General features: G+C 37.9%; 4 protein-coding genes across 5 annotated transcripts; 2 read left to right on the forward strand and 2 right to left on the reverse strand.

Moving 5' to 3' along the window:
* Positions 1–3,151: 3,151 nt before the first annotated feature.
* Positions 3,152–4,019, reverse strand: LOC140800042 (mavicyanin). Its single transcript, XM_073154676.1, has 2 exons — positions 3,798–4,019; positions 3,152–3,676 (listed from the first exon to the last, which is right to left on the reverse strand). The coding sequence occupies exons 1-2, from the start codon at positions 3,964–3,966 to the stop codon at positions 3,312–3,314; spliced, it is 534 nt and encodes a 177-aa protein (XP_073010777.1). The 5' UTR covers positions 3,967–4,019; the 3' UTR covers positions 3,152–3,311.
* A 3,468-nt stretch (positions 4,020–7,487) lies between these two features.
* Positions 7,488–9,280, reverse strand: LOC140799875 (transcription factor bHLH94-like). Its single transcript, XM_073154384.1, has 3 exons — positions 8,472–9,280; positions 7,904–8,299; positions 7,488–7,819 (listed from the first exon to the last, which is right to left on the reverse strand). Exons 1-3 carry the CDS (start codon positions 9,102–9,104, stop codon positions 7,724–7,726), a joined length of 1,125 nt encoding a protein of 374 aa, XP_073010485.1. The 5' UTR covers positions 9,105–9,280; the 3' UTR covers positions 7,488–7,723.
* A 6,382-nt stretch (positions 9,281–15,662) lies between these two features.
* LOC140799603 (probable glucan 1,3-beta-glucosidase A) lies at positions 15,663–20,283 on the forward strand. Of its 2 annotated transcripts, none has more exons than XM_073153982.1 (10): positions 15,663–16,133; positions 16,221–16,327; positions 16,409–16,528; positions 17,388–17,573; positions 17,717–17,875; positions 18,071–18,240; positions 18,359–18,511; positions 18,732–19,084; positions 19,456–19,635; positions 19,858–20,283. In XM_073153982.1, exons 1-10 carry the CDS (start codon positions 16,058–16,060, stop codon positions 19,947–19,949), a joined length of 1,596 nt encoding a protein of 531 aa, XP_073010083.1. In that variant the 5' UTR covers positions 15,663–16,057; the 3' UTR covers positions 19,950–20,283. The 2 variants fall into 2 exon arrangements, with proteins under 2 accessions (XP_073010083.1, XP_073010084.1); XM_073153983.1 differs by having other exon boundaries at positions 15,674–16,133; positions 17,391–17,573.
* Positions 20,284–24,417: 4,134 nt separating this feature from the next.
* On the forward strand, positions 24,418–26,293 carry LOC140800354 (uncharacterized). Its single transcript, XM_073155094.1, has one exon. The coding sequence runs from the start codon at positions 24,803–24,805 to the stop codon at positions 26,009–26,011; it is 1,209 nt and encodes a 402-aa protein (XP_073011195.1). The 5' UTR covers positions 24,418–24,802; the 3' UTR covers positions 26,012–26,293.
* The last annotated feature ends 210 nt before the right edge of the window (positions 26,294–26,503 follow it).

The raw sequence follows: 26,503 nt of genomic DNA on the forward strand, positions 1-26,503 counted from the left end.
CTGGGTGCAAACATTGAGGTAAATATATTACATTTATGAAAGCAGATCTTGAAATATGTTGCATATACATATATAAATTAAACACAATATTTTGATAATGATCCTCTTATGTAGGGTCTTCATGTACTAATCTAAATTATATATTGTATTTCAACATCCATTCAACTAGACTGGATGTTGAAACACGGTTTCTATGTCTCTCCACCTGGAAACGAAAGCTGACGGGAAATTTGATGGCTGTTTGTTTAAAATTATATCTATTTCTACATTACATATGCAGTATCTACAAATACGTCGATCTTAGTTTGTGACTTTATTTCCTTTCTGCTCCTTAAATTCGTCTCTATTCTTACAATTTCACTCAGATTATATATCTGTAAACCCATCTCAGTATATTTTCAAATTACCATAATACTAATGCTCTTCCAAAGTAAATAAGAAGTTTGTTCTTGCGAGAAGGGGCAGGCGACCTGCTTCATGCACTATTTTCTAATCGAGTACTTACTTGCTCTCCATGTTTAATTTCCTAATCCAGCTGGGTTGAAAGTGGCATGCATCTATCCATATGCTCTTCACGTTAATCCCTCAGCAAATATGTTGTTATTAAAATCGACCAAGAATTTAATAACCTCAAACTGATCATAATCTCTTATGAGTTATGATTGGCAGTCCTTATCCATGTTATTTCTCGCCTGCTACAATTTTAAACCAATATAATGCTGTTTCCCATCTGTCACGCTGTTTCCCCTCTTAAGTATTATTGTTTTGAGATTAAGGTCAAAAGTAAAGTATATAAACAATTGGAGAAGCTTCTAGTCACACAGACTACTTTAATTACGTGATCCCACGTAATTTCACATTAAAGTGCTTCAGTCGCGTCGACGCGGTTAAGAGAACATTATACTTGAATAGTTAGTTATCTGTTTATTAAAAAGCTTATGTTATATAATAGTTTTTAAATTTTAACTCTCAAATCAAAACATACTTATATTTTGACAAGCATATAAGTTACGTAGAGTGAGACAAAATATCTTACCAACTCACAGAGAGAAAATATCCTACAAATATTAGATTTATTATTGAATAAATTTTACTCGGAGAGTTGGATTAGTTTTCCAAGCTACATGTCGGACCAGGATAATAATACTTTTTTGTTTTGTTTTTTGTCTATATCCATTAAGCTCTCTTATAAGATCTTGATCAATACTATATAAAAGAGCTAATGTGTAATTTCCATTTTCTAGAGGTAGTAAGTGGCAAGATTCTCAAGACCGATACGGTTACCATTATCCTGATTCTATTCATTATATTCCGGATTGTACGGTGTTATTTTGAAAAATACCCATACCATTCCAGCGACCCTTTCCCTTTATATAACCACCCTACCCTCCTCTCTGTTAACCAAAAATCCTAAGCTTAATAATCTCTCTCTCAATCGATCGCTCGCGGCATTTGGCAATGGCGGTCTCTACCTTTCCCCTCCTTGCCGCGGCGATCGCCTTACTCGCAGTGACCTCCTCCGCTCAGGCCCCGATGATCTCCCCCGCCGTGGCACCGGTGTCCCCACCCCCTACCTCTCCCCCGACAACTCCGCCGACGACTCCCCCAACAGCTCCCCCCACGGCTCCCCCCGTCGCTCCCCCAACGTCACCCCCAGCACCGGCCCCTAAGGCCCCGGCTCCCGCCCCCAAATCCAAGGCCCCCGCCCCGGCCCCATCAACTTCCCCGATAAGTTCCCCACCCTCACCTCCTCCGTCGTCTCTCCCCCAGCTGAGGCCCCCGTCGACGGCAATGCCGCCTACGGGATCCGCCCCGCCTCCTGGGTCGTCGCCGCCGCCGCCGCCGTTGCCGTCGCTTACGTCTTCTAGATCGTCTCGGAGAGATCTCCGCCGTGGATTGTTGATCGGACGGCGCTCGGTGATGGATCTGTGATCATTGCTACTCTCGCTCTTATCTGCTGCTTTATTCTGCGTGGATTAACTTTATTGTAATTATTCAAAGTTTCCTTCGTTATTTCCTCCTTTTTCTTTGTTCTTTTTCCTGGGATTTATTTTTCGCATTGGCTTTGTTAAGACTTAAGAGAGAGAGAGAGAGAGAGAGAGAGAGAGAGAGAGAGAGAGGGAAGAATTATTTTTGTGTTCTTTGTTTTTATTTCTTTTATACCCTCCTTTTCTGCGTGAATTTGCAATATCTTCTCATATACGGTTTGTTAATTAATGATGTTTTGTAGGGGCAAATATGGAATCTACGAAAACTTGGAATAACGTTTTAGAACTCCCTAATCGGCTTCTTAATCAAGTTGAGAAGGACAATTTATTTATATTTGCTCTAATTTTTAGTAATCCCCTCTCTTATGCAGCAACGAAGTGGATTAGCCATTGATCATTAGAAGCATTTGCCCAGATAAAACTGGCTCAATGGTTCCTAATAATTACTTATACAGACTTGGATAATTACACAAGTCGGGCCTGCTTCGGCCCATTAAATGGGAGGGCTTTAAGAAATATTCTCCAATTTAATCTGGGATTGGGTTTCATACATCCATTGCCTTCAATCATGCTTGCTTAAATGTCACGACTCTTTATATTTATTATCATTAGACCTAATCTGGATAGAGTTTTTCTTACATGGGCTTTGAGTCAGTTCTGGTTCTGGGCCTCATATAAGAGAACTTAAAGCATTTCATGGATTATTCTCTGATTCTTCTATGCAAAAAAGATTCATCTGGATTTTGTAGGATTAACCATTTTTTATTTTACCCGGGAGGAACTAACAGTAGCAATAAAAGAAAAGAAATTAAAGTGAAATAAGAATAAGGTGGTACTGCGGAATCAAAAAATAATTTTAATTTTTTTTGGAAATGATCAAAAGAAAAAGGAGAAAAGGAAAGAAATGTGTGAATTTTCTGAACTCCTACGTTATTTACTGAGAGTGCATGAGAGGTGCTAGTTTGCACAAATCGCATTGGGAGTAAGTAAACGATAGCATTCATACCAACTCTTAGAGCTCACTCTTTCCTCATGCCAACCTCCTCTGTCTTCTTGCATTTATAATTATATTTTCTAGGAGTAAAACGTCAAAAAGTAAATTAACCACTACCATCGCGTTAGGCGAACCCGACTCCATCATCATCCACTTTCTAAAACTCGACTTCCTACGTTTCTTAAACTTCATTAGAACAAAAAAAAAAAAAAAACAAAGCAATATAAGGAAATTAAAATAAATTCAAATAGAGCACAAGCCATGGCACTACACTCACAAATGCACGACGTACAAGAAAATAAACAGCACTGCCTCTACCCTGACGAGCCCTAGAAGAGGCCTAAATTAAGGGCTAGAATCACTGCAAACGCCATAACTACCAAGGAAGCCGGCGAGAGGCGGACGCCGCCGGAGTTCTTGGTGGCGGTGGGAGTGGTCGGGGTGGCGGAGGAGGAAGGAGGAGTGGGAGAGGAAGGCGTGGTCGAGGCCGCCGCGGCGACGGTGACGGCGAGCTTCATGCCGCCGCTGCAGTGGCCCGGCACGCCGCAGATGAAGTAGTGCGTGCCGGCGGTGCTGAGAGGGAGCGTCGTCTCGCCGCTGCTGTCGCTGTTGATCGAGTTGGCCGTCGAGCATGATGTGTAGTCACCTGAGCTCACCTGGTTTACGGTGTGCGCACCGGATGCGTAGTTGAAAACTGCATTAAATATTTATTAGTCAATCATACTACGTGCATAAGAGAGTATTATTCGTGAATTAACCCTCCCTCATTTATTATAAATAAGACATCACTCCCTATCTGAAAGAACTATACTAACAGAGGCTATCGCCGACGACGAAGGTCTTGCCGGCAGCCCAGCTACTGTAGTCGAAACCGGTGGTCCAACCGGACGAGTCGCCGACGGTGTGGACGGTGGCCGAACCCCATGAGACATAGCTGATGAGAAGAAGCAAACCTAAAGCTAAAGAGCTACTGTAACAAGCCATATATTCTCCTCTAGTATACTTTGTTTTGAGAAGAGAGGAGATCAATGTGGGGGTTCTATATATAAAAGACTTGGAGTGGTTGGCTTAATTAGTTGTCGTGAGTAGGAGTTGGTGCACTTTGTCTAATATTCCTCACAACTTTACTAGTTTACTAATTGGCTTTTAAGTTTATAGCTTGTTATGATGGCGAGACATGGTAGGGCTAATCATCAAATGCACGCCTCCCCTGATGCTGTATACCTAGAGTTAATGAATTAACTAATTGAATTACTAAAGAGTTTAATTACATTTTGGAGTTGGTAAGAACAAGTCCCTCTGTCCATGACCTTAACCTGCTCTAGATGTCCCTATACAGCTATACCTACTCCAAAGGCTTCTTAATCAGCTACACGTGGCAACTCCAGGTGGGCTCAGTTCCAGCTCTGTCGAATTTGTTTCATAATTACGATTAAGATGAACTGATTAAGGGGATACCCTTAATCATGATGAAATTAAGAGTGATGTTAGCCACGTGGGTCCTCCTTGTTGAGCTTTCATTATTGGGCTATCTTAAGAGTCGGCTCAGTTGTAGGCCCATCGGTCCACATCCGGCATAGCCTAGTTTTGGGCTACTCTTCCGGCTCTACTTTTAAAGCTTCCAGAATTATCCAAACTTGTCATAATCCCAAATTTTAATTTATTTATTTTTATAACTTTAAAGCTCTATGCATTAGAGTTTAGATAGAGGTGATCGCCGGCCAGGCGAAGCTTTTAGGTCAGATTGGATTAGGTTTGTGTTTGTCGGGTCGCACATGATTCACTCAGGCCGCATCGGGTTCGGACTAAAATATTTTATCTCATTACCGCGCATTATCCTGTAAGATATCGGGCTTGAGCCGGGCGTAACGGGGCAAATCTGGATGGATAGGCAATGATTTTTTTGTTTGTTTCTCTGGGTCATTATGTGGCCCATGATTCTAGTAGTCGTTATTAGATACTCTGAGAAGAATTTAGTCCATAATTGGGCCTGGCCCACGATTCCATATTTAACTACCTCTTTTTTCCCTCTTTTCCTACTGCATAATATGGAGTTTTGGGAGAAAAAGACAGAGGGGGTACTATCGGAAAAAGATTTCGTGTTTGACTCGGGAAGCAGCATTGACTAACGGTGGCGACACGTGTTCTCATGCTCCAAATGACACGTAGTCACATCAAGTGCCACACAACATAAGAGAGAGGCTTCCTTGAAATTGATACATAATTAGTCTTAATTTTCTAAGATTATTTTAAAAAATTTAAGTCTTTAATTTGGAGGAGAATTATTAAGAGATTTGAGAGAGTAAAGGAAGTATAAGAATATGTGATGAATTTTTTTTAAAAATTATTATTTATTTATAAGCATAAGAGAAGAATTAAAATTATCATAATATTTTCTAAACAACCTGTTTATTAAAAGGTTAAAAATGAGAATGTGTGTTTTTAACTCCAAACTAGCCTCTCTTTTATTAAATGTTATATATTGAGATAATCTAGATGACATGCCTAATTAGTAATTCTGGGGTTCTACATGAACTTCGCGCTACAGGTCTAAGTGAAAGATAGTTGGCTTAGGCTCATCAGGCTGGGCAGGCAAAGTTCTGGCTCGTATCATCCATTACTAACCTCAGCAAGGATCGAATTAGATCTAAGTCAGATTTGGGCCGAGATTATCCCAGTTTATTACAAATATGTTTATCTCTAAGTGGAGACACTAAGATCATCTCCTTTTATCGTCTCTCATAAGTAGGTTAGCCCTCTCTATATATATCCTTAGCATATAATGCATTTAGGCCTAATTTTTAAAAGATTAATTAAGCTAAACATTTAAGTCAATTCTCCGATAGAAATAAACTGTAAGGAGCCCACCCCGAAATACTTTAGTCAAAATTCTTCTGGAGGGTTTGAATCCGAACTCTTTCAATGTGAATGTTGTTATCGTTTTATTTACATTTTGAGCAGTATTTGTCTGTCTTGAAAATGAAAGAGTTTTCTCTCGTTAGAAATTTGCAAATTTCCTTGGAAAATTATTATGGTAGCCATCAACGCAATGGCATTAATCTGCCTCACAGACAGAATCAATAACTCCAATCAATAATGTTGGACCACCAAACTCACCTCTACAAAACTTTCTGATGGATTCTCTCACATGTTTCGATTGCAGTCGAACGACATGTCTGATTGAGCTTGACTTCTGACACCTATAATCTTTGTCGATTTCCCGCAGTGGAATGGATGAAGCCATTAACATAGTCAACTGTCTCTTTGTTCTTGCTCCCATTAGAGGGGTCCATTTCCTCTGTCCTAATTGTGTATCTCCCTCGGATTCTGGTCTTGTTTTAGCTACAGCTTTGTTTTTATATATGCCCATTGTTAGAATTTTGAAAAATAAATTAGAAACTCCCTATGCTTGGCCTTTTATAATCTTTTGCACTTTGCTGTATAAATATTCTTCTTATGGTCTGTATTTTGTTTTGCTTATCGTCTCAAAAATACTCTGACTTTATGTTTCATTTATGCAGAGTGATCTTTATATGTTTAAGTTTTTTAAGACTAAGATAAATATAAAATAATATCCATATTTTTAAGATCAAATGAGAATTAGCTATATAGCAGAGTGTGGATGATGTTAAAGATAAAACATAGATTGTCTCTGTGATGGAGTTTATCTCTCTTTACAACATCTACTTAGCTTGTGGAAGAACAAGAACACAGTGTATGAAAGTATTACAGACTAGAGCTCTTCATTGAGCTTCTTTACTCTCGAACAGAGAGAATAATTAAGCAGTTGGTCATTCTTATACTCCAAGAAATATTCAAAGTCCACTGTTTGGTATTTTTGATGCTAGAGATCTATATGATGTAGAAGTTCTTGACATGTTTGATGATATATTTACCCTTACTATGCTGGGGGATTCCTTTCAGATTGCAAACTAAATGTTTAATTTTCTTCTAAAATCCTATGCGTTTCTTTAGATGTTGATGATCTGGTGATGATGACGAGAAGTTCTTTAAAATATGTTGTCTTGCAAAGAAGTGCTCTAGACTTGAATAAGGATAAGAAGTTTTTGTATGAGCTGCTGAATTTAAGTTAGTTTTTTTTAACAGGATGATGTCTTTGGAAACTCTTACTACATGATGATGAGAGATTAATTATTAAATTAATCTTGCAACTTGCTTGCATGAATTGAACACTCTCCGAAAATCTCTAATTCTCCCTGGGAGGGAGAGCATCTCTTCTCCTGTCAATTGTCAAATTGTGTACGGCAGCTTAGCTTACAAGCTTGGTTTACAGCTTTTGAGGCTACTCTCACTCTTTTCCTTGTCTCTTTTGATTATAGAAATGAGAAAGGAAACGTATGAGATGTTTATATGTGGGTCCTCGTTACTAATTGCTAATTTTTTATCAGTTATTTTACTCCTTTTCCTGCTGGAATGCAGCATTTAGAGAAATTAATTATCTCTCCTTTCACTTTTAAATCATTGATAAGGATAAACAAAAGAAGTTGTATGAAAAGGACATCTCATCCTAAAACTCAAACTTCTCTTAATCCATGACATAAGATGTACAGTGCTTAGATAACTCTTGTCTAAGAATCTTCTTCTTCTTCTTCTTCTTTTTCCACATAAACATAGATTATATATATATAACACCGATCATTAAGCACAAAAGAAGACCCTTAATTAAAAGATCACATATAACTAAAACCCAATTGTTAGGATTACAGTAATACACACAAGATTAGCTACAACCAGACTCCTCTTCAATCTTGCCAAGCATTTGATTGACCGCAGTGGCAATGTCATCCACTGATGAGAGCTGGCAATCATCTTCCACCTAAATCAATCAAAGAAACAAACTTAGAACCGTCATTAAAAGCTAGAACCTAATAGAATTAGAATGTTACAAATCTTAGATTACCTTGAGACTAAGAGAGTAGAGCACCATTTGATCAACCGTGGTAACATTGAGGTGCATAGTGGAGAGCCTGAGATTTTGCAGTCCCACCAGCATCTTCAGCAGCTGCTTCGGCCGCCGCCTTGCGAAAACCTTAAGACTTGCATGGCTCTCCACCATGGTCACCTCTATGTCAGCCATGGCCGCTCGGTTCTCTTCTGCATCTCCATCTAAGTTGGGTAAAGCGGAGGTTGCAGCACTACCTGTGCTTCGAGAGTACTGAGGGAATGCAAAGAAGCCAGCAAAAGGAGCAGTGTCTGAGCTCTGCTTGGTTCTCTTCTGGGCCTCCAGAGATTGAAGGAGTTGTTCTAACTCCTTGACAAAATTTATTGCACCTCCAATTATGGAAGCTTGATCGCCCTGGTTAAAATTAAAGAGGAGAAGAGTTGGTACTAGGCCTAGAATTACACAAGCATGTGCAACAAAAAGGTACAAAACTTTGGATGTAACGTAATGCTAATAGCAGGTTAGGCTCTCTACCAACCCAAGAACAGTAAAATTTGGGCCTAAAAAGTTTTTAAGAGGAGATTACTCTTTGGACATAGGAAACCGGCATTAGCGACCGGAGGACGGCGAGGTACTCGTTCATCTGTTTCCGGCGGTTGCGCTCGACGGCGATGTGGGTCATCCTCTGGTTCTCAACCTCCTCCTTGTTCTTGATGCTCTTGGTTCGCCGCCTCTTCCTCCGGCCGCAGGCCGCCGCCGCCGCCTCTTGACCCGCGACTACGCCCTCACCACCGACGCTACCGTCCCCGGAGGAATTCACATCCCATTCCTCAAGTCCATGCAAAATGGATGAGCAAGAGGTGCCCCAACTCCCAGGCATTCCATCAAACACCCTCTTCTCGACTTGGTCATCCTCTTCCTTCAACCCATTGGAGTTGTTACCATAACCCCATGGTACCCCTCCAATGGTGCAACCAAGAAGGTCTTTTGGGAAGACCACTGCTTCAAGTGCCATCCTCTTCCACCTCCACCTATGGACTGACTCCAAGAAAAAAGAGCTCAGAAGGGAAGGAAAACAGAGAGGGCCCAACTCAACTTTCCTCCATGAGTGGGGGGAGAAGAGGGTGTTTTTAAAGGCAGGAGAGGTGGCAAAGACAACACAAGGCTGCCAGAAGAGGACAAGGGAGGAAGGAACAAGTAACATGTAGCAATGTAGCATGGTGGTGATGAGTTGGTGGAATTGGTGTTTGTTTGTGGTAAGGAAGCTGGAAACCAGGGGTTGAATTATGGATAGAATGGGAGGGACCTGGGAATGCCAACTTGGGGTTTTGATTGTGCTTTGATTAGGCTATAATTTGGTTTGTCTTGTCTGGGCCCAGAGACACTAAATATTAGAGGAGAAAAAGGTTGGAAAGGAGGGATTGGAGGGATTGGAGGAATTAGAGGAGCCTAGGAGGGCTAGGGGCTCTGCATGTCTTGGAAGTGTCTCCTTTTAAGTAAATTTTTTTTAAAAAAAAAAAGAAAAAAAGTGAGACCCAAAGTGTTTTCCCTTGTCTTTTTTGATTCCCTTACTAAGAAAAAGTTCTGACTCATCTGCATATATATATATATATATATATATATATATATATATAGGTTTATTTTGTAAAATGTTTAGAAAAGTTTGTGAGTTTTCAAACATTTTAGATCAGCAATAAGGTGAACAATTTTGTGAAAGCAATTTGTTCTCAAGAATCAACGATTATAAATAGATGAAATAATTGAAACTTAGGCCTTTTGGCTCTGCCTTCTGAGGTATTAACATGCGCACACACTCAAAATAGGTGCCCCAGCAGCGATTCATTCACCCTTGGACTACATTTTAGGCCTTCTGGCTTTTATATTTTTGTAAGGAAGGCTGTAGCGTGCAATGCTGGGATGCCCTTTGGCTTTATATTTAAACTACACCTTAGGCCTCCTGGCCTTCTAGTTATTACTACCTTGTAAGGCAATAATGTGCAAATAACCCACACATAATGACTGCACAACATTTAGTTCCTCTTTCTATTGAAAATAAAGTAAGGTCACTTCTGTCTAAAATCCATCTCCTTTTATTTTATCAAATTATTTTAAAGAACTAGCAAGAGAAGGCCACCTGAAACCCATGCTCAACAGCTCATGTTTGTACTGAGGACGACAAAGAATCCTCCTCTTCCATTGCAATCATCTTCTACAAAGGCAGTTCTCCACTTTCCTATATTTCTTCTATTCACTCTTTGTAGTTGTAGGTCATCATACAAATCTTACAAAAGAGTTTTCAACTTTATTTACAATCTAAAAGAAGTGAAACATTGAGACATGGGAAGGAACAGCAAAAATGAAAGAAGTTTCTTCCAGTACAGCTCGAATTGACATAAGAAACAATTAAGCATTTCATCTGATCATAAAAATGTAGTTGATTTGAGTTGTATTATTGGTGAGAAAAGTTAGATGATAGGAAGAGTGATTGCCTTCACAAAATTGTACAATAATTGGAGGGTCCAGTTAGTCCCTGGCATCCGTGCAAGTAGCTAACGAAATTAATTTTCTAATGTTGACACGAATGGATGGGTGGATCCCATGATTTTAATGTTTCCGAGGTAGAATCCTTAAATCCTACCCTAACATTGCAATTAGAAGACATAATTCATATTAATCAAATATTATAAAATATCCTTAAGAAATGTTCCTGAAGAAATCTGGATTTATTTTAGACAAGGGGTATTTGAAAAGTTGAATACAAGAAAAGAGAGAGAGAGAGAGAGAGAGGGGGTATTTTAAGAAATAAATAAGTATCCCTAACAAAATATTCCTATTAAGATATTATTTTTTTAGAGTTTAGTTAGCTTAAATTAATCCAGAGCGTAATATGAGCATTGTAGGTTAAAAAACGAAGTCAAATTATAAATAGTTTAAAGTCGGAGTGTTAATCACAAGTCAATAAAATATTGCGCATTGTTTCATATTTTTATGTCTCTATATTTCTTTGCTTTTAAGTAGTATGATTAGTGACTATATACTTCATTATCGACGAAGAAACCTATATAATTGAAAAAAGGGAGAATAACAGATATTTTGAGATGTTTATTTATAATTGAAAAAAGACATCTTTAATAATGAAAAAAATATAACGAAAATGAATCCCATTTTTTTATTTTATTTTTATGGACAGCCTAAGTAAATAGATTCATTAAATCTAATCAGATTTTACGCCTCATCTCGATTGTTGTGGATCTTAAAGCAATGTAGAAATATGACCGTAGAAAACCTAAGAAGATACATATAAGGGAAAAAGTGACTCTATAGCTATCAAAATCTCATTTAACATCATATTGCCTAAAAGGAGGAAGAATGAAACTGTGATGATGGAAATGCGCCAACAAAGAGAATGAAGCAATTGAGATGGGGCTGGGGCGACAATGATGGCGATCATAGGTCTTTGTAATGGGAGGAGTTGCAACGACATCAGCAATGAGGCTATGGTGACTTAGAATGAGGAGAAGAGAGGAACATAATAGAGCAAGACACGAAGTGGAGATGAAAAAAAGAAAGAAAAAAATACTGGCTTTAGTGCCGGTGGAGAGAAACCCTAGCAGAGTTCCTCTACTAGGGTTGACGCAAGAACATCACATAATCAGTCCTAATTGAAATTGACGGATTTACATCAAATGTGTGATGGTAATTACAGTACCAATTAAAGGGTATTACCATCATGCGCCAGGAATGGAGAATATACTAATGTCATCTGTGGTATATTTTTACCATAGATTCTTACAACCAATTGCTATAGACCTTCATGCTAATTAGTTTGCTACTACATATTCTTTTCCTTCCAGTAGTACAAGTTACAAGTCCTCAACAAACAACACACATAGTCCGATATGACTACAATAAGAAATGAATTAAGTGCTCAAATCTAATTAAGACAAGAGTACCAGCTGGTGTCACTGTACCCTAACCAATTTTAAATAGGTCATTGTTTACGAGATACTGAAGATTTCCAGTCATATTAAATAAATGATTAAGAGCTAATAGGTGTCCTCCTTTGGAGAAGTACATCCTTTTTAGCTTAACCTAATCGCAACTTTTTTACACTAATTAATCGTGACGATTTCATCATGCAAGATTCCATCAAGGCTCCTGTTCCTGGTGGCATATTACGCCATCCATGCAAATTATTTTAAGCAATAATAGGATTAATTATTCAACAATTTGCACAAGGTGGCTAATTCTTTTCTTTCTCTTCTTCTTCTTTTTTCCTTGATCAAATTTGGAGGGTGGGGTTGCAAATTTGGATCTTGACTCAGATTAGGGTTGATCTCTGAGGGCCAGGGAAGCAACCTGCCAAGTGAATCCAAAACCCAATTGGCATGGGACCCTAATCCACCCAATATGCCCTCACTTTCTAGTGGATATGATTCCCATATTATGCTAATATATTAATATGCTAAGTTGTTAATATATGGGTATATGGCATCTTGTTGTTAAACCCCTAGAAGATTCTCTTTCACCCTATTTAGACAAATGGGTAAGTTATGGAATTGAAAGAAACTAATATGCAAATCAAATACAAACATACTTATCAAAATGGGGTGTCTAGTTTTGTGCAACATTTATGCGTCCCATTGGGAAAGAGAGCAATATTTTATTCTAGGGTTTGCTCCACCTAGACTACTATAGTATTATATCTTATTATCTAAAAGAAACTCAAGTTTATAAGAGCAATCAAATTAGTAATGATCAAAAAATAATTCAAAATTTTTAAACTATCAGCTCTGATACTAGGATTTATTGCTTATTAAGTGTGAGAGATATTAGGAATTTAAACTCTTCTTCTCATCTGAATGGCAAACTTGGGGTAATAATAGTAGTAGCAGTAGACAAGAGGATTCCAAAAAATTTGTGACGTTTTGTCATTAGCAAATTAACCTGGGGAATGAAAAGGCTTGGTTTTAATCACCATGTATATATATATGTCATAAGATGTCAACTTGCATGCAAAACTTCTGAGCTCTGCTATCTCCTTTTCGCTCACGTACGTCGTCCAGACAAAGCTAGCTAAGCTTTATCAGACCATATCCCCACACTCACATACTCACATGCATGCATGCATTTCCCCTTATCACCAGATCGACGTACGTGGCAGTCTATGGCAGCAGATTAGTAGGATAATAAGTGTGATTTGGTATTTGTATCATGCAAGATGACACATGAACAGGACCACATTATACATGTACCAATACCATGCATGCACTGATCGAGGTCCGTACGATACCATGAGGTTTATTGATTGAGAATTGAGTATATCTTTTAGATAAACTCGCCTGCTCACATTAGCTCGATATTTTTTTGTTTGTAATAATATATATATATATATATAATATATATATATATATATATATATAGAGAGAGAGAGAGAGAGAGAGAGAGAGAGAGAGAGAGAGAGAGAGAGAGAGAGAGAGAGTTAGCGAGCCTTTTTAAAGGCCTTTACCAATAATAAATATTTTAAGATAAGAATCTGAATATAAAGTTGAAGCTTTGCTTATTGGTGAGTTGTTGTTGTAGTACTCCTCAAGCATCAAGAAGCTCAAATTGTGGTACCAATCTATCAATCCACAAATGGATTATACTTTTATACCAAGTACTTTTATGCACGTAGAATGTAACATCAATTAAGTAATACTCTACGGAACATGCCTGGCCAGTCTAACTTAATTGATTAAAGATTCTACATTAATAAACATACCAATTATACAAGGCTTCTACTATAATAGACTCTTAACAAAATATTTGTATTCAGTTTTATATGCTAAATTAAAGAATTAAATATAATTAAATTACAAAAGCCCTCGAATGCTGCGCAATAAAAACAATAAAATAGTTAAGCAGACAGCAGGAAAGATTAAGGCTGGATTAGGGTAATTAATCATATATTATAGGACAAGCATTACAGTGTGGCAACGTCATGAATTCATATTGGCGTCTTGTGCGACAGTACCAAGTTGCTTCCTCGAAATGCGTGAACCTTTAATTTACCATTGGGGTCGGTGTTACTTGTTAGAACCCTAATGAACGAAATCTATCGCTCTCATCCAAATTTATCTAAAAGAAAAAAAAAAAAGGGAAGACAATGTGGGGGCATGAGAATATCGCTAGATTGTGATGCCAACGTCTTTTTTAAGTTTGAAAATTAATGTAAGCTGTCTATGTCAAATAACTTATGATCTTGAATTAATTATATTAAAGAAAGAAAAGGAGGTGAACTGCAGATTTAGCGGGGATGTGGTGGAATGCCGTAATTCCAACGAATGAGGACAAAACATGGAGAGGGCAAGGGATATTGGCAGCAAGAAAGGAAGAGAGAAAGAAAGGGAAAAGAAGAAGACGCTAAAAGTAGAGAAGTAGAAACCTCTAATTAGAGCGAAAGGCTTCTCCCCTCCACCTAGCGACTAAGCTAGAGGAGGGGAGAGAAGAGCCGGCTGCGGCGATGGTGAAGACCCTCAAACGAGAGAGAGAGAGAGAGAGAGAGAGAGGAGAAGAAATTGAAATTGTAGCGGAATTCTCCTTATACTACCATAGCAAGTAAAGGATCGATCCATTACAAAAAATATTTTCATGTCAAACTTTAATTTTATATCACATAAAGTATAATTATTATGTGTCGTACTAGTTTATAAAGAAACACAAGAGTAGTTTATACTAGACTAATTAAACTCTCTTACGCTATTATTAAAAATTAGCATAACTATTACTAACATTGAACTTATTCTAAATAATGGAAAATTGAAAAGAAAAAGCGGGAGTAAATTCCTATAAGCAAGGTCGGAACCCCACATCTAGAAGCATATGTGTGTGTGTATATATATATATATATATATATTTCCGACAAGGAAAGCGAGCTAACGTTAATTAAAAAGCTCTAGAAAGAGACTTCCCGTGTGGGATGTGTCGGTTTCAATGAATGAGAACCTAATCGGTCTCCAATTTGGATGTATTTTACTCGTACATGATGCCACAAAAACAAAAGAGAAAAAAAGTGTGCTGCCTTTTGGCTCTACTCCTTTCTCACGTCCCTTTCTTTCTCTCTCCCCCTCTCTATCTTTGAGTTGACATCCCATACCCCCCCCCCCCATATTCCATGCCTACCCATAGATTCTACGATGCAATCCAAAAGATCAGTTAATTTCTTGGTGATGGTGGTGTTAGATGGAAGAAGCTGAATCATCCATGGAGTTTGGATTTGAATTCGGATACCCTCCTACTCCTACAATATGAGCTTTTCTTCCTCTCTTTTTTTAATCATCTCAGTATGACAATTTTTTTAATGGGTTTTCATAGCGGCAAGTCTACCTCACAGTTTTGAAAAAAAATATAAAAGAAATGTAAATCAAATCAAATCCAGGAGTAGGAATATATTATGCAGCATTTTAATGGTTTATGGGCCTCCCAGCCCGGCCCAAAGTAGAGTCTTCTGATGGGCTTTCCAAAAGCATTGCAGTTTGGGCCTCAAAAATTCGAGAGAGAATTTTATACCAGTAGGTACAAAAGATTTGGAAATCCAAGCTGGTCCCCTGTAGTAGTTTATAAAGAAGCCCTCCAAAGCCAAACAATGGTGTTTGGTGGACCATGCGAATCACGATCGCCCTTATCACGTCCACACATTGATCATGCCGACTGCCGAGGCCTCGCCAATTCGCCATGCATAAACTTGCGGATGACCCCCTGACGTATTCAATATTACATGGATACAAGAAGGCGACGAGGACAAGTAGTATGTCTTCCTCTACCACTCTCCTTTCCCTTTGGGAAAGGGTGAGTTGTCGTTTTCGGATCTTTCTTTGCCAAACTAATTAGCAAGAAGTGGGGAAGCTGCAAAGAGTGCTCCTTTGTGTATATATATAGCTTTGTTTTCGGCCATGGGTTTTTATTTAAGATTAATAAGGTATAGATCGTATGATGGCGTGCTTGGAGAGCTCTCCTTGGGATAAACTTGGGTGCAAGAAAGGTACGAGGTCTCCCTTCCCCTGTCACGTCCTCCTACTTTTCTATGCTCAATTCGGAGTTGTGGGTCGATCTCCTCCTCCTTCTTCTCCATCAAGGCTCCATCAATAGCTTCTTGGGGCCCCATTGTCGCCTTTCTTTGCCACGGCGGAGATGGGTCATTGTGGCAGATGGGTATTTGGTTTCTTCATTCTTTCTTGGGTTCTCTCCCCATTTACTCTTTCTTCAGGTGAAGTTTACTCTATTTTTGTTGTCAAAATCTAGTCCCTGTGCTGTTCTTCTTTGTGATTATGATGTTTTGGTGGTGGGGTTTTAGTGGATGGCTTCTCTAAGATCAGGGGAGTAAACTTGGGTGGGTGGTTGGTGGTGGAGGGATGGATCAAGCCTTCTCTGTTTGATGGAATTCCTAACGGTGACATGCTCGTAAGTCAGCAATTGCACTTTGGGATTGTGGGTTTTCTCCGTGGAGGCAAATGGGTTTATCTTTTCTTGGTTTGGTATTAGGATGGTACCCAGGTGCAGCTCAAATCAGTGATGCTTCAGAAGTATGTCAGTGCTGCGGATGGAGGCGGCTCGAATGTGACCGTCGACCGGGACATTGGTTCATCATGGGAGACCTTCAAGGTCTGTAATGCTCTAGAGTTTGCTTCAATTGTGTCATTGAAGTTTCCTGGATTTGGAATTGAGTTATGGATTGGAGACGAACTACACCTTATTCACTTCTGTGAAATTGGGAAAATATTCAGTTAGATGGAAAAACCTAGAATTCATTTCGATACAATGTTTGCTCCTTTTGATAATTTTCAGTTATGTTTGCACATCATTCTGCTTATCTATTTGCTCGGTCAATTGTTAATTTGGGTGCTTCGGTATGAACATTTTGTAGCTTTTATACATAAGGGAACAGAATGAGATACATTTGATTGACGATTGCCATTTAGTTCTTTCTTCATTATAGTATATTATTTGCTGTGAATTGGTTGATAGGCTCTTTCTTAAATATTGCATCCTCTTATCGTTGTGATGTTTTTGGCAAGTTCATCTAATGTTACACATCCATTCTTAGATTTCAAGAATTCTAAATGTGAATGATGTCAAACAATAGATCTTCAAAATTCCAGTGACGCTAGGATAACTCATCCAGAATGTTGTGCTTAATATTTTTCGCCAGCCTGCATAACTGAGTATCTTGACATTGCCATGAGCATGTGATGCCAGCCTTGTGGAGGAATAGAATTATTTGGTTACTTAGAATCTTCTTTTGGTTACTTATAAGTCAACCCATTGCCTGCACTTACCCTTATAAAATTCTCACAATGCAATATCATTGTAGCAATTTTCCCCCTCTTGCAAAGTTGCAAATTTACAAATAATCCTTGTTCTTTATGCTCTTTATTCTGCTAAATTTTCTCATGTTCCGTTATACAAGAAATTCCAACTTTATCTATTTGCTCTTTTTTTTAAAATTTATTTTCGTTGATAGCAGCTATGGAGAGTATCAGATAAAGAATTTCAGTTCCGATGCTTTCAAGGTCAATTTTTAACATCAAGCAGTGTGGATGATTTAATCTCAGCAACAGCAGATATGCCAACAATGACTGGAACCTTTTACGTTGAAAGAAATGATACAAGGGTTCACATTAAACTTTTGACAGGAAGCTACTTGCAAGTACTACTTGGACTCAGTTTCTTCATTCAAAATTTCCAAAATATTGCTTGTTATTATTTTTGTTTGTTTCTATATGTTCAATGAAACTAATACACGAATAAGTGTCATGGACATCAGGCTAAACATCTGTCTATTTCATTTAGGTAACAAATGATAGTCTGCTTTATTCAAATTATCAAGTGGAACCAGGGTGGGATGATAATGCAGCAACATTTGAAATGATAATTGTTTCTAATAGTTTGCATGGAGACTTCCAGCTTGCAAACGGATATGGACATGACGTAGCCAAACAGGTTTTGACAGTAAGTTCTTTTACAACTTTGCCAAATTTTTTACGAGAAATACCAACTATCCTGGATCTTTTGAGGCTAAAAATTAGATGGAGATGCTTCCTAGGAGTGTACTTCCTAATTTGACAATGTTCTTTTGTAAATTGACATATAAATTATACTTGTTTATTCTTTTTTCAACGGTATGTAAGTTTCTTTATTCTGCAGACTCATAGAAGCAACTTTGTCACTGAGCGCGACTTTGATTTCCTATACCAGAATGGTATAAATACCGTGAGGATTCCTGTTGGATGGTGGATTGCTCAAGATCCCAATCCACCAGCTCCTTTCATTGGAGGATCCTTGGCTGCTCTTGATAGAGCATTTTCATGGGCACAGTAGGTCTAATTTCTAAACTATTCTTTGCAGTTTGTAAGAGGACATCTATAAGTTTCTCAACTAGTACAACTTTTGAATTTTAAATGAATAACAAGTTTTTTTTCATTTTGAGTTCAGGACTTATAAGTTGAAGTGCATCATTGATCTCCATGCTGCTCCTGGCTCACAGAATGGGATGGAACATAGTGCTAGTAGAGATGGTTCGGTAGATTGGCCATCACCAAATTATATCTCACAAACCTTGGATGCTATTGACTTTTTGTCTGCAAGGTAGCTTTTCTCATAATTACTCATCATTAGCAATTAGAACAGGGATAAGGTTAGTGATGTAAAACAGAAAATGTTTGTAAAAAGTGCTTCTTGTCACCATTTATGCATTTATTTAGACACATGGCAGTCAAGGAATCATCATTTATGCTAAAAGAATTTAACAGGCATTGCACTTACAGTTGATTCTTTTGGCTACTACACAATTTTTTTTTCTTTGCAGATATGCAAAAAATTCTGCTCTGTTAGGCATTGAGCTTTTAAATGAGCCTTCTGCAAGTGCAGTTCCTCTGGATGTTTTAGTTTCTTATTACATGAGAGGCTACCAGATTGTTCGAAATTATTCGTCAACAGCGTATGTTATTATCTGCCAGAGAATAGGAAATGCAGACCCTATGGAGCTTTATCAGGCTAACATTGGTACTTCAAAAATTGTTGTAGATTTACATTACTATAACCTGTTTGATCCATATTTCGACAACATGTCCGGGGTGGAGAATATTCAGTTTATATTCAAGAGCAGAGCATCGCAGTTGCAAGCGTTGAACAGTGCGAATGGACCTCTTGTCTTTATTGGTATGTTTACTCGGTTTAACATTTACGACATTATTATTTTAACTTTTCACGAGAGCCTATTAGACCTCGGCCTTGCTTTTCTCTATCTTAATGTTATCCAAGTTTCTTATAATTGTCAACTCGGTGTATTACTTTTTGAAGGTTTGATGCTTTGGGCAATCAAAATGATACATATTGATATCTGTGTTCTGATTCTAAGTTTTTCTCTTAAGTTTCCCTTGTCTTGGAAGCAGTTGACCCCTATGGATATGTATTTCTAGTTTACTCTGCACATAGTCCTACTTATTGCATAGGATTTTTCCCATATTATAGCTGTTTAAAAAAAAATTTGGCGATGACTAACATATGCGATCTTTCTTTGCATCATTCAGGTGAATGGGTCAATGAATGGAGTGTGCCAAATGCTACTCAGATCCAATACCAGATGTTTGGAAGAGCTCAACTAGAGGTCTATAATAATGCCTCTTTTGGGTGGTCATATTGGACACTGAAGAATGATAGAGTTCATTGGGATTTCGAGTGGAATATTAAGAACAAGTACCTTCTGTTTGGTAGGTTATTGATCTTTTCTAGTTATATATATACACAATCTATCTCCTTTTTACACTTTTCTTTTCTTGAAGCATCTCCAATAAGTTTTTTCCTAAATTTTCTTATGATAAATGACTCGCATGCCACCGAGTTCCGAGTTTGTTCTTTCTTTATAGTTCTAACAGTTGCATTGAAATGTTTCAGAAACTATATCTGATTAAATTTTAAAAAACTTTTTGCAGGTAGTTCATCAATTAAAAGCCCAAATTTTCTTCTAGTGCTTGCATTGGCATGTGGGATATCTCTACTGATATTACCTGGTTTGAATGGATAAACTTCGACAAGCGCTCGACACGAAGAATTTTCGAAGATCTTCTCATTCTTGGGGTATTCATCCCTCAAATCTCAATAATTCTTTCAATTGCTTGATGACCAAATAAAAGCCTGAGACACATCATACAAGTGATATTACTAGCATACAGGATTCTTTTTCCTGAAAATTTTATGAATAAAAATTTTCATTTATATTCAATTGGAATAGAAGAAGATTTCATCTTCTTCTTCTTCTTATATTTGAATTTAGCTGTGTTTCAGTTAAAGCTATTAGGATTTAAACTCTGGTCAAGTTGTACCTAAAAATATTAAAAAGTGAAGGAAATTTGTGCCTATGGGCATGTATTTATTGAGTTTGCACTTCAAACCCTATTTTTCCACTATTTGCGAATCACATGCTTCCTACAATCTACACTTAAATGTAGGGTGTTACCTGCAAATTTCCCTTCAATAAAGGAGTGCTGAGTGAGTGGTTTGGCGCCGTCTTTTCTTCGCCGTCGGGTTTGCATGCCCGCTTTAATTTCCGCGCACGTGGCAGCAACTCTACCCGCCAGGCCGGCACCCCGTAAAAACACTTATGGGGCCTACTAAAACGACTCAATTGATTGGATGCTGTGGTGGAGCTTGAAAACAAAAGACTTATTCTTTGCGTTATTATGGAGTTTGGATTCTCCCGGGGAAGTGATATAAATATATATGATGTTTATTGTGGAACCACTCTCCAATAATATATTAAGTATGATAACGAGGTCATTTATTAAAAATACCCTACATTTTATTTTTAGAGCAATGATGCTATACTAACTAAAATTAATTTTCATACTTTCATAAATTAAAAGATATATAAGACATTTTATATGTGTGATTAGATTAATCGATAGAAAAATTAGAATTTAAGAATTTTTTTCTTATTGCTTATCTTTATAACCGTTTCTTAATAATATGAGCGTTAACTTCTATCGATTCATTATTAATTTTATTTTTTATAAAAAAAATAGATAAAATAAAATATGACTAATTTATTCTTACAATTTAGAAAAGTGAACGGGTAATTCTGGTTAATTTTATTTAGAACTATTTAATCTCAACCGTTCAATTAGGAGAGAGAAATTAATAGTTCTTATTGAATCATAAATATCCTAAATCTATGTCATTACCAAAATCTAATTGGAGCCACCGACCTTGGTCTAGAAGACCAAAGACATCAATGGAGCGTTTTTTCTCAGTCAGAGACAAAACTCCTCACGATGGTTACAAGGAAATATTGAGATAATAAGATGTTGACCTCGTAGTCAATCGATGACCCGGTTCTAATTTTCCCCCCTTCCCCTCCTTTGTCCAACCCAATATCTTTCAACATTCAACTTTCAACTGCATATTCTTGCAACTAAAAGTATTAAGAAGAAAGCAAGCCCTTGCCATGGAAGAGATGGAGACTTATTCGTAGAATCATATAGCTTTCCTACTTATCCTCTGTTATATATATATATATATATATATATATATTGAAACAATGCCGTTGGAAATCGAAGGCAGTTGCCATGTACATGAAACTATAATAAAAGAGAAACGGGGTCAGGTAAATTGTACGTTTATTATAAAGTGTGGAAGGAATAAAAACTAGGGATAAGGATAAGGCTCATTTTTTATTCTTTTTCCACTAGTATAAAATGACAGAATATTTATGCTAAGTATATATACTATGCTTTGTATCCGAGTGGGGCAATTTGGACAGCCATTTTAACCTAAGCCCTCCATCTTATTTAATCCTTTTATTTATTATTCTTTTTTTCTTTTGCTGAGCTTGGATTGTTTTTTAAGAATATATAATATAAAAGTTATTATTCTCTGGCTTAAATTTTTAGAGAAGTCGGTGAGCTAATATAGGTATCAGAATCGGAGCCATTTTTTATGTGTTTAAATCTTAAAATGACCGCATAAAAACTCCACCTATTTAAATTAAATTTATTTTCTAGGCTTATTAAAATGGCTTAAAAGTAAGAAGGAATGTTAAAATATAAAATATAAAAATTATTATTTTAATAAATTAAGTTTTTAGAATATTTGGTAAGTTAATAATAATTAAGAGCATCCTTTTTATAGTAGGAAATTTTTACAAATCATACTTTATATTTTACCTATTTTATGGTTCACACATCGAAAGATTTTGTAACTCGACCCCATATTTGTCCTATAATTTTATCTAACATCATGTATTAACTTGAACAGTACAAATAAAAAAATATTTTATTATAATATACTAAATAATTTATAAAATATTTAAATTACCTATGTCCTCTTTATTCTCTCCCATCTTTCCTATAATCTACATCACCTCATCATGCCCAAGTCAGAGATTTTGATCTCTAAATCAGAGTCAGTCGAGATGATCAACTCGTTCCATCTTCTCTAGCGAATCTCTGATCGGATAAATGATAGGTAGAAGAGGAGTCGGAAGGGAAGATGAGAGAAGGTGGTGGCAATGACGATGATGCGAGGAGGTGGTTAAAGTAAGATGGGGGAGGGGGTAGAAAGGAGGAGAATGCATTTTAAAATTTTAGTCAAGTCAGTTAGTCAAAATAATATCAGAGTGTTAAATAAAAATTATAAAAAAATATAGGGTCTAATTATAAAATACTTAATGACGGAGTGAAAATCAAAATATAGGTCATATATAGAATGTGATTTATAATATTTCCTTTGTTGCAAGAGGTTAGTCCATTCTATTATTTCATTATCTAAAGAAAGGTCTAACTTTAATTATGATAGGTAGATGGTGGAAGGTGGTAGGTGGGCTTCCAACCTATAACATTTATAGTAAGTCTTCTGTATGTATTAAAAGAGGAAAATTTTATTATTATTCATATTTTATTATATAAAAATTTATCATTCGATATTCCTAATTTAATCTTAAGATATGATGCCCTTCATTTTTATCTTAATCTTAAAATAAGTTATTCAAAGATATTAAGATCACTTTATGTCTATAGTTATGTTAACTCATTTATATGATAATTTTTTATTAATAGAAATAACAACATAGTATATTTGAGATATTAACACCAAAATATATAGTCAAATGATAAATACTAATATACTTGAGTATGAACGATAATAAATAAAGAAAAAAATATAGAATATTTTGGATAAATTTCTCCAAGAAAATGGAGCCGACTTTGTCCTCTCCAATGTGTAAGTGTATTAATAAAACCTATTTCCCAAAGAATGGCTTAAATATGAACCATTTTGCTTCTCTTTCTCCTTAACTTTATTCAGTCATATATAATTCTGGTGATGCCATCAAAATTCAGAGGAACATATACTATCAAAAGTACCCACTTGCTTTGATACCATGCATCTAGATTCAATAGAAGATAGAGACGTTCTAGAACTACTTTTTGTGTTTATATTGCATGAATCTAATGATAATTAATTACAAGAATCATGAATTAAATTTATATCCCATGATAAAATATATTTCCGAATAAGTTTTCTTGTTGTTCTATATAAACCCAAAATTCTTTCTTCTTTGTCAATGTAATTATGATCCCTTTAAATCATGGACTACTTCTTGCCTTAATTGTACGTAGGATTATTTTGTTAATTGATTTCAATATATATCATCATCACTGCGTAGACCTCTCTAATCTCTGTTCTAGAATGAAGTGCAGTCTCTCAATATCAAATGTTACTATAAATAAATTATTTATACAACTATCTAGTTATAAATTTTTCTAAGGGTTAAATATATTTTACTTTTGTGTACTTATGCCTCAAATCACTTTAGCCCATGTACTTTAAAAAATCTCAAATCTATTTATGACTGAAGTGAGACGACTAATTTTTCAATTAAATTTAACTGACTATCATGGCTATTTTGGTCATTAGCTACATTATCTTAAAACTTGTACGTCTTCTTTAACAAACACGATAGAGATATTTTAAAAAATCTCAAATCAGTTCTTGTACTTATGACTGAAGTGCAACGAATCATTTTTCAATTAAATTTAACTGACTACCATAGCTATTTTCGTCATTAGCTATATTATCTTAAAACTTGCATGTCTTCTCTAACAAACACGATAAAGATATTTTAGTTATTTTAACATCATTCAGTTAAGTTTAATAAAAAAACTAACGTTTTATTTTAATCATAAGTAGGATTTAAATGTCTTTAATCCTTTTTTTAAAAGGTCACATTCACATAATACTTTTTAAAACTGGAGATAGAAGTATAATACCCAAACAAGTATTAGTTATTAGTAAAGATAAAAATAAGGCAATTGTAGTATTTTATTGTTCGATCACAATTTGTATTTTTCTAGATAATATTAAAAAAAAATATAATATTAATGCGTATTGTTAATACGTATTTAATTATAGTTTATAAAATTTCTTGATTATTGACTCGGGGAACTGAGTGTGCGTAGCCGCTGGTGTCATGCAATTCAATACCCAAGAAGTCGTGAGAACTCCGGTCAAGCTCAAAATAATAAGCCTTCCAGAATGCATCCATCTCTTTTAAATTTGTACACACACAATACCGTAAAACTAATTCATTCCCTTTGACCAAATAGCACCAACCCACCTCTCAATCCATTGATCAAACACGCAATCCTTCTTTCCAGACACAAAGAGAGAGACCTAAATATCGATTAGGTCTTAGGTCTTATTGCTCAATCCGTAAAAATGAGAAATGGCAGGGTGTGATTTGTAAATAGGGAGATTAATTAGCTTGGCCGCCACGGCTTTATAATCCCATCTGCTTCACTCGCACCTAAAACCTCTCTCTCTCTCTCTCTCTCTCTCTCTCTCTCTCTCTCTCTCTCTCTGGAAACGTGTTAATTATCCGCGATGATGCCGACGACGACGCGCACGCGCCCTTTCCTTCTACTCCTTCTATTGGTCACCGCCTCGGTAACACTAGCGCAACAGTCACCGAACAACAACAACAACGGCAACGATGCCGGCTTCTACGGCCAGGCTAGCTTCAACCCCACCGTCGCCGTCCTCATCGTCGTCCTCGTCAGTGCCTTCTTCTTCCTCGGATTCTTCTCCATCTTCCTCCGCCAGTGCAGCGACGACGGCGACGGCGGGGGCGGCCGCCGATCCCTCCGAGGGGGTATCGCCGGGGCCATGGGCCGGTCGCGGCGGCAGAGGGGGCTCGATAAGGCGGTCCTCGATACGTTCCCGACGCTGGTGTACTCCGAGGTGAAGGAGCATAAGATCGGCAAGGGGGCCCTCGAGTGCGCGGTTTGCTTGAGCGAGTTCGAGGACGAGGAGACGCTCCGCCTCCTCCCCAAGTGCAGCCACGTCTTCCACCCCGATTGCATCGACGCGTGGCTCTCGTCCCACGTCACTTGCCCTGTTTGCAGAACGAATCTCGTCCCCGATCCCGACGCGCCGTCGCCGCTGGCCGCCGATCTCGAATCGGCTGCGGCGGGGGAGCGGGGAGGTGAGGCGGTGGTGATCGATGTTGCTAACAACGACGGCGGCGAGGAAGGGGGAACTGTGTTCAGGACTAGAGAGGAGGCGATCGAATTGGATCGGATTGGAAGCCAGAGGAGGGCGGTCCGACCGGCGCGGTTCCCGAGGTCGCACTCGACCGGACACTCCTTGGCGGTCCGGCCGGAGGAGAGCTTGGACCGATTCACCCTCCGGTTGCCGCACCACATTAGGAAGGAAATCATCACCGCGGGTAAGCTTAAGCGGTCGAGGAGCCTCGTCGCGTTCCCAACGGTTGGAGAAGGGAGCTCAAGGAGGGGGTATCGCGGAGGAGGAGGAGGAGGAGGAGGAGGGGAAGGGAGTAGCCGAGGAGGGAGGAGTATCCGGCTTGGCCGGTCGGGCCGGTGGAACTCGTTCTTGGCGAGGACGTTCTCGGCGAAGTTCCCGTCGTGGGCGACCGGGAGGAGAGGTGAAGGAGGAGAGGGCTCGGTGAAGAAGGGGGAGGGAGAAGGATCGACGAGGGGGAAGCTCGGCAGCGTCAAGGGCTCCTTCGACTGCCTCGGCGGCGGCGGTGGCGGCGCCGCCGTAGATGACGACTCGCCCGCCGGGCGAGTCTGACGGCGTGTCCGAGCTGGGAAGGTTCTCTCTTTTACCAGCTTCCAATTCACGGTTGATTCGTTAAAATGTTGTGCATCTTTAAGGATGACGTGGCGTCACGCAGAACCGTTGGTGAATCGTCCTCGAAGAAAGAAATGTATATATCTGTCTCAATGGGAACAAGGTTTTGTTTTGTTTTGTTTCGTTTCATTTGATTAGGTTATAAGATGTAATAGAGACAGTCATATGTAAAGATGGGTTAACTTTTTATTTTTCTAATCATAGTTTGCTTGTTTTGGGCCACACTAGGAGTTGGAAATGAAGGTAATCGTATGGGTTAATAAGCTTATCTTTCCTAACTTGGTAGGGTCACGTGAGTGAAAAGAGGGCACGCTCTCCTTCTTTGGGTGCTCCACTCTCTATTAATCCTATCAGCTTTCCTAAATTGGTAGGGACACGTGAGTGAAAAAAAAAGAAAGAGGGCTCACTTTCCTTCTCTGGGTGGCGGCCCAC

Source organism: Typha latifolia, chromosome 13 (genome assembly GCF_019914945.1).
Source record: "Typha latifolia isolate L0001 chromosome 13, TyphaL0001v2, whole genome shotgun sequence".
Classification (NCBI taxonomy): domain Eukaryota; kingdom Viridiplantae; phylum Streptophyta; class Magnoliopsida; order Poales; family Typhaceae; genus Typha; species Typha latifolia.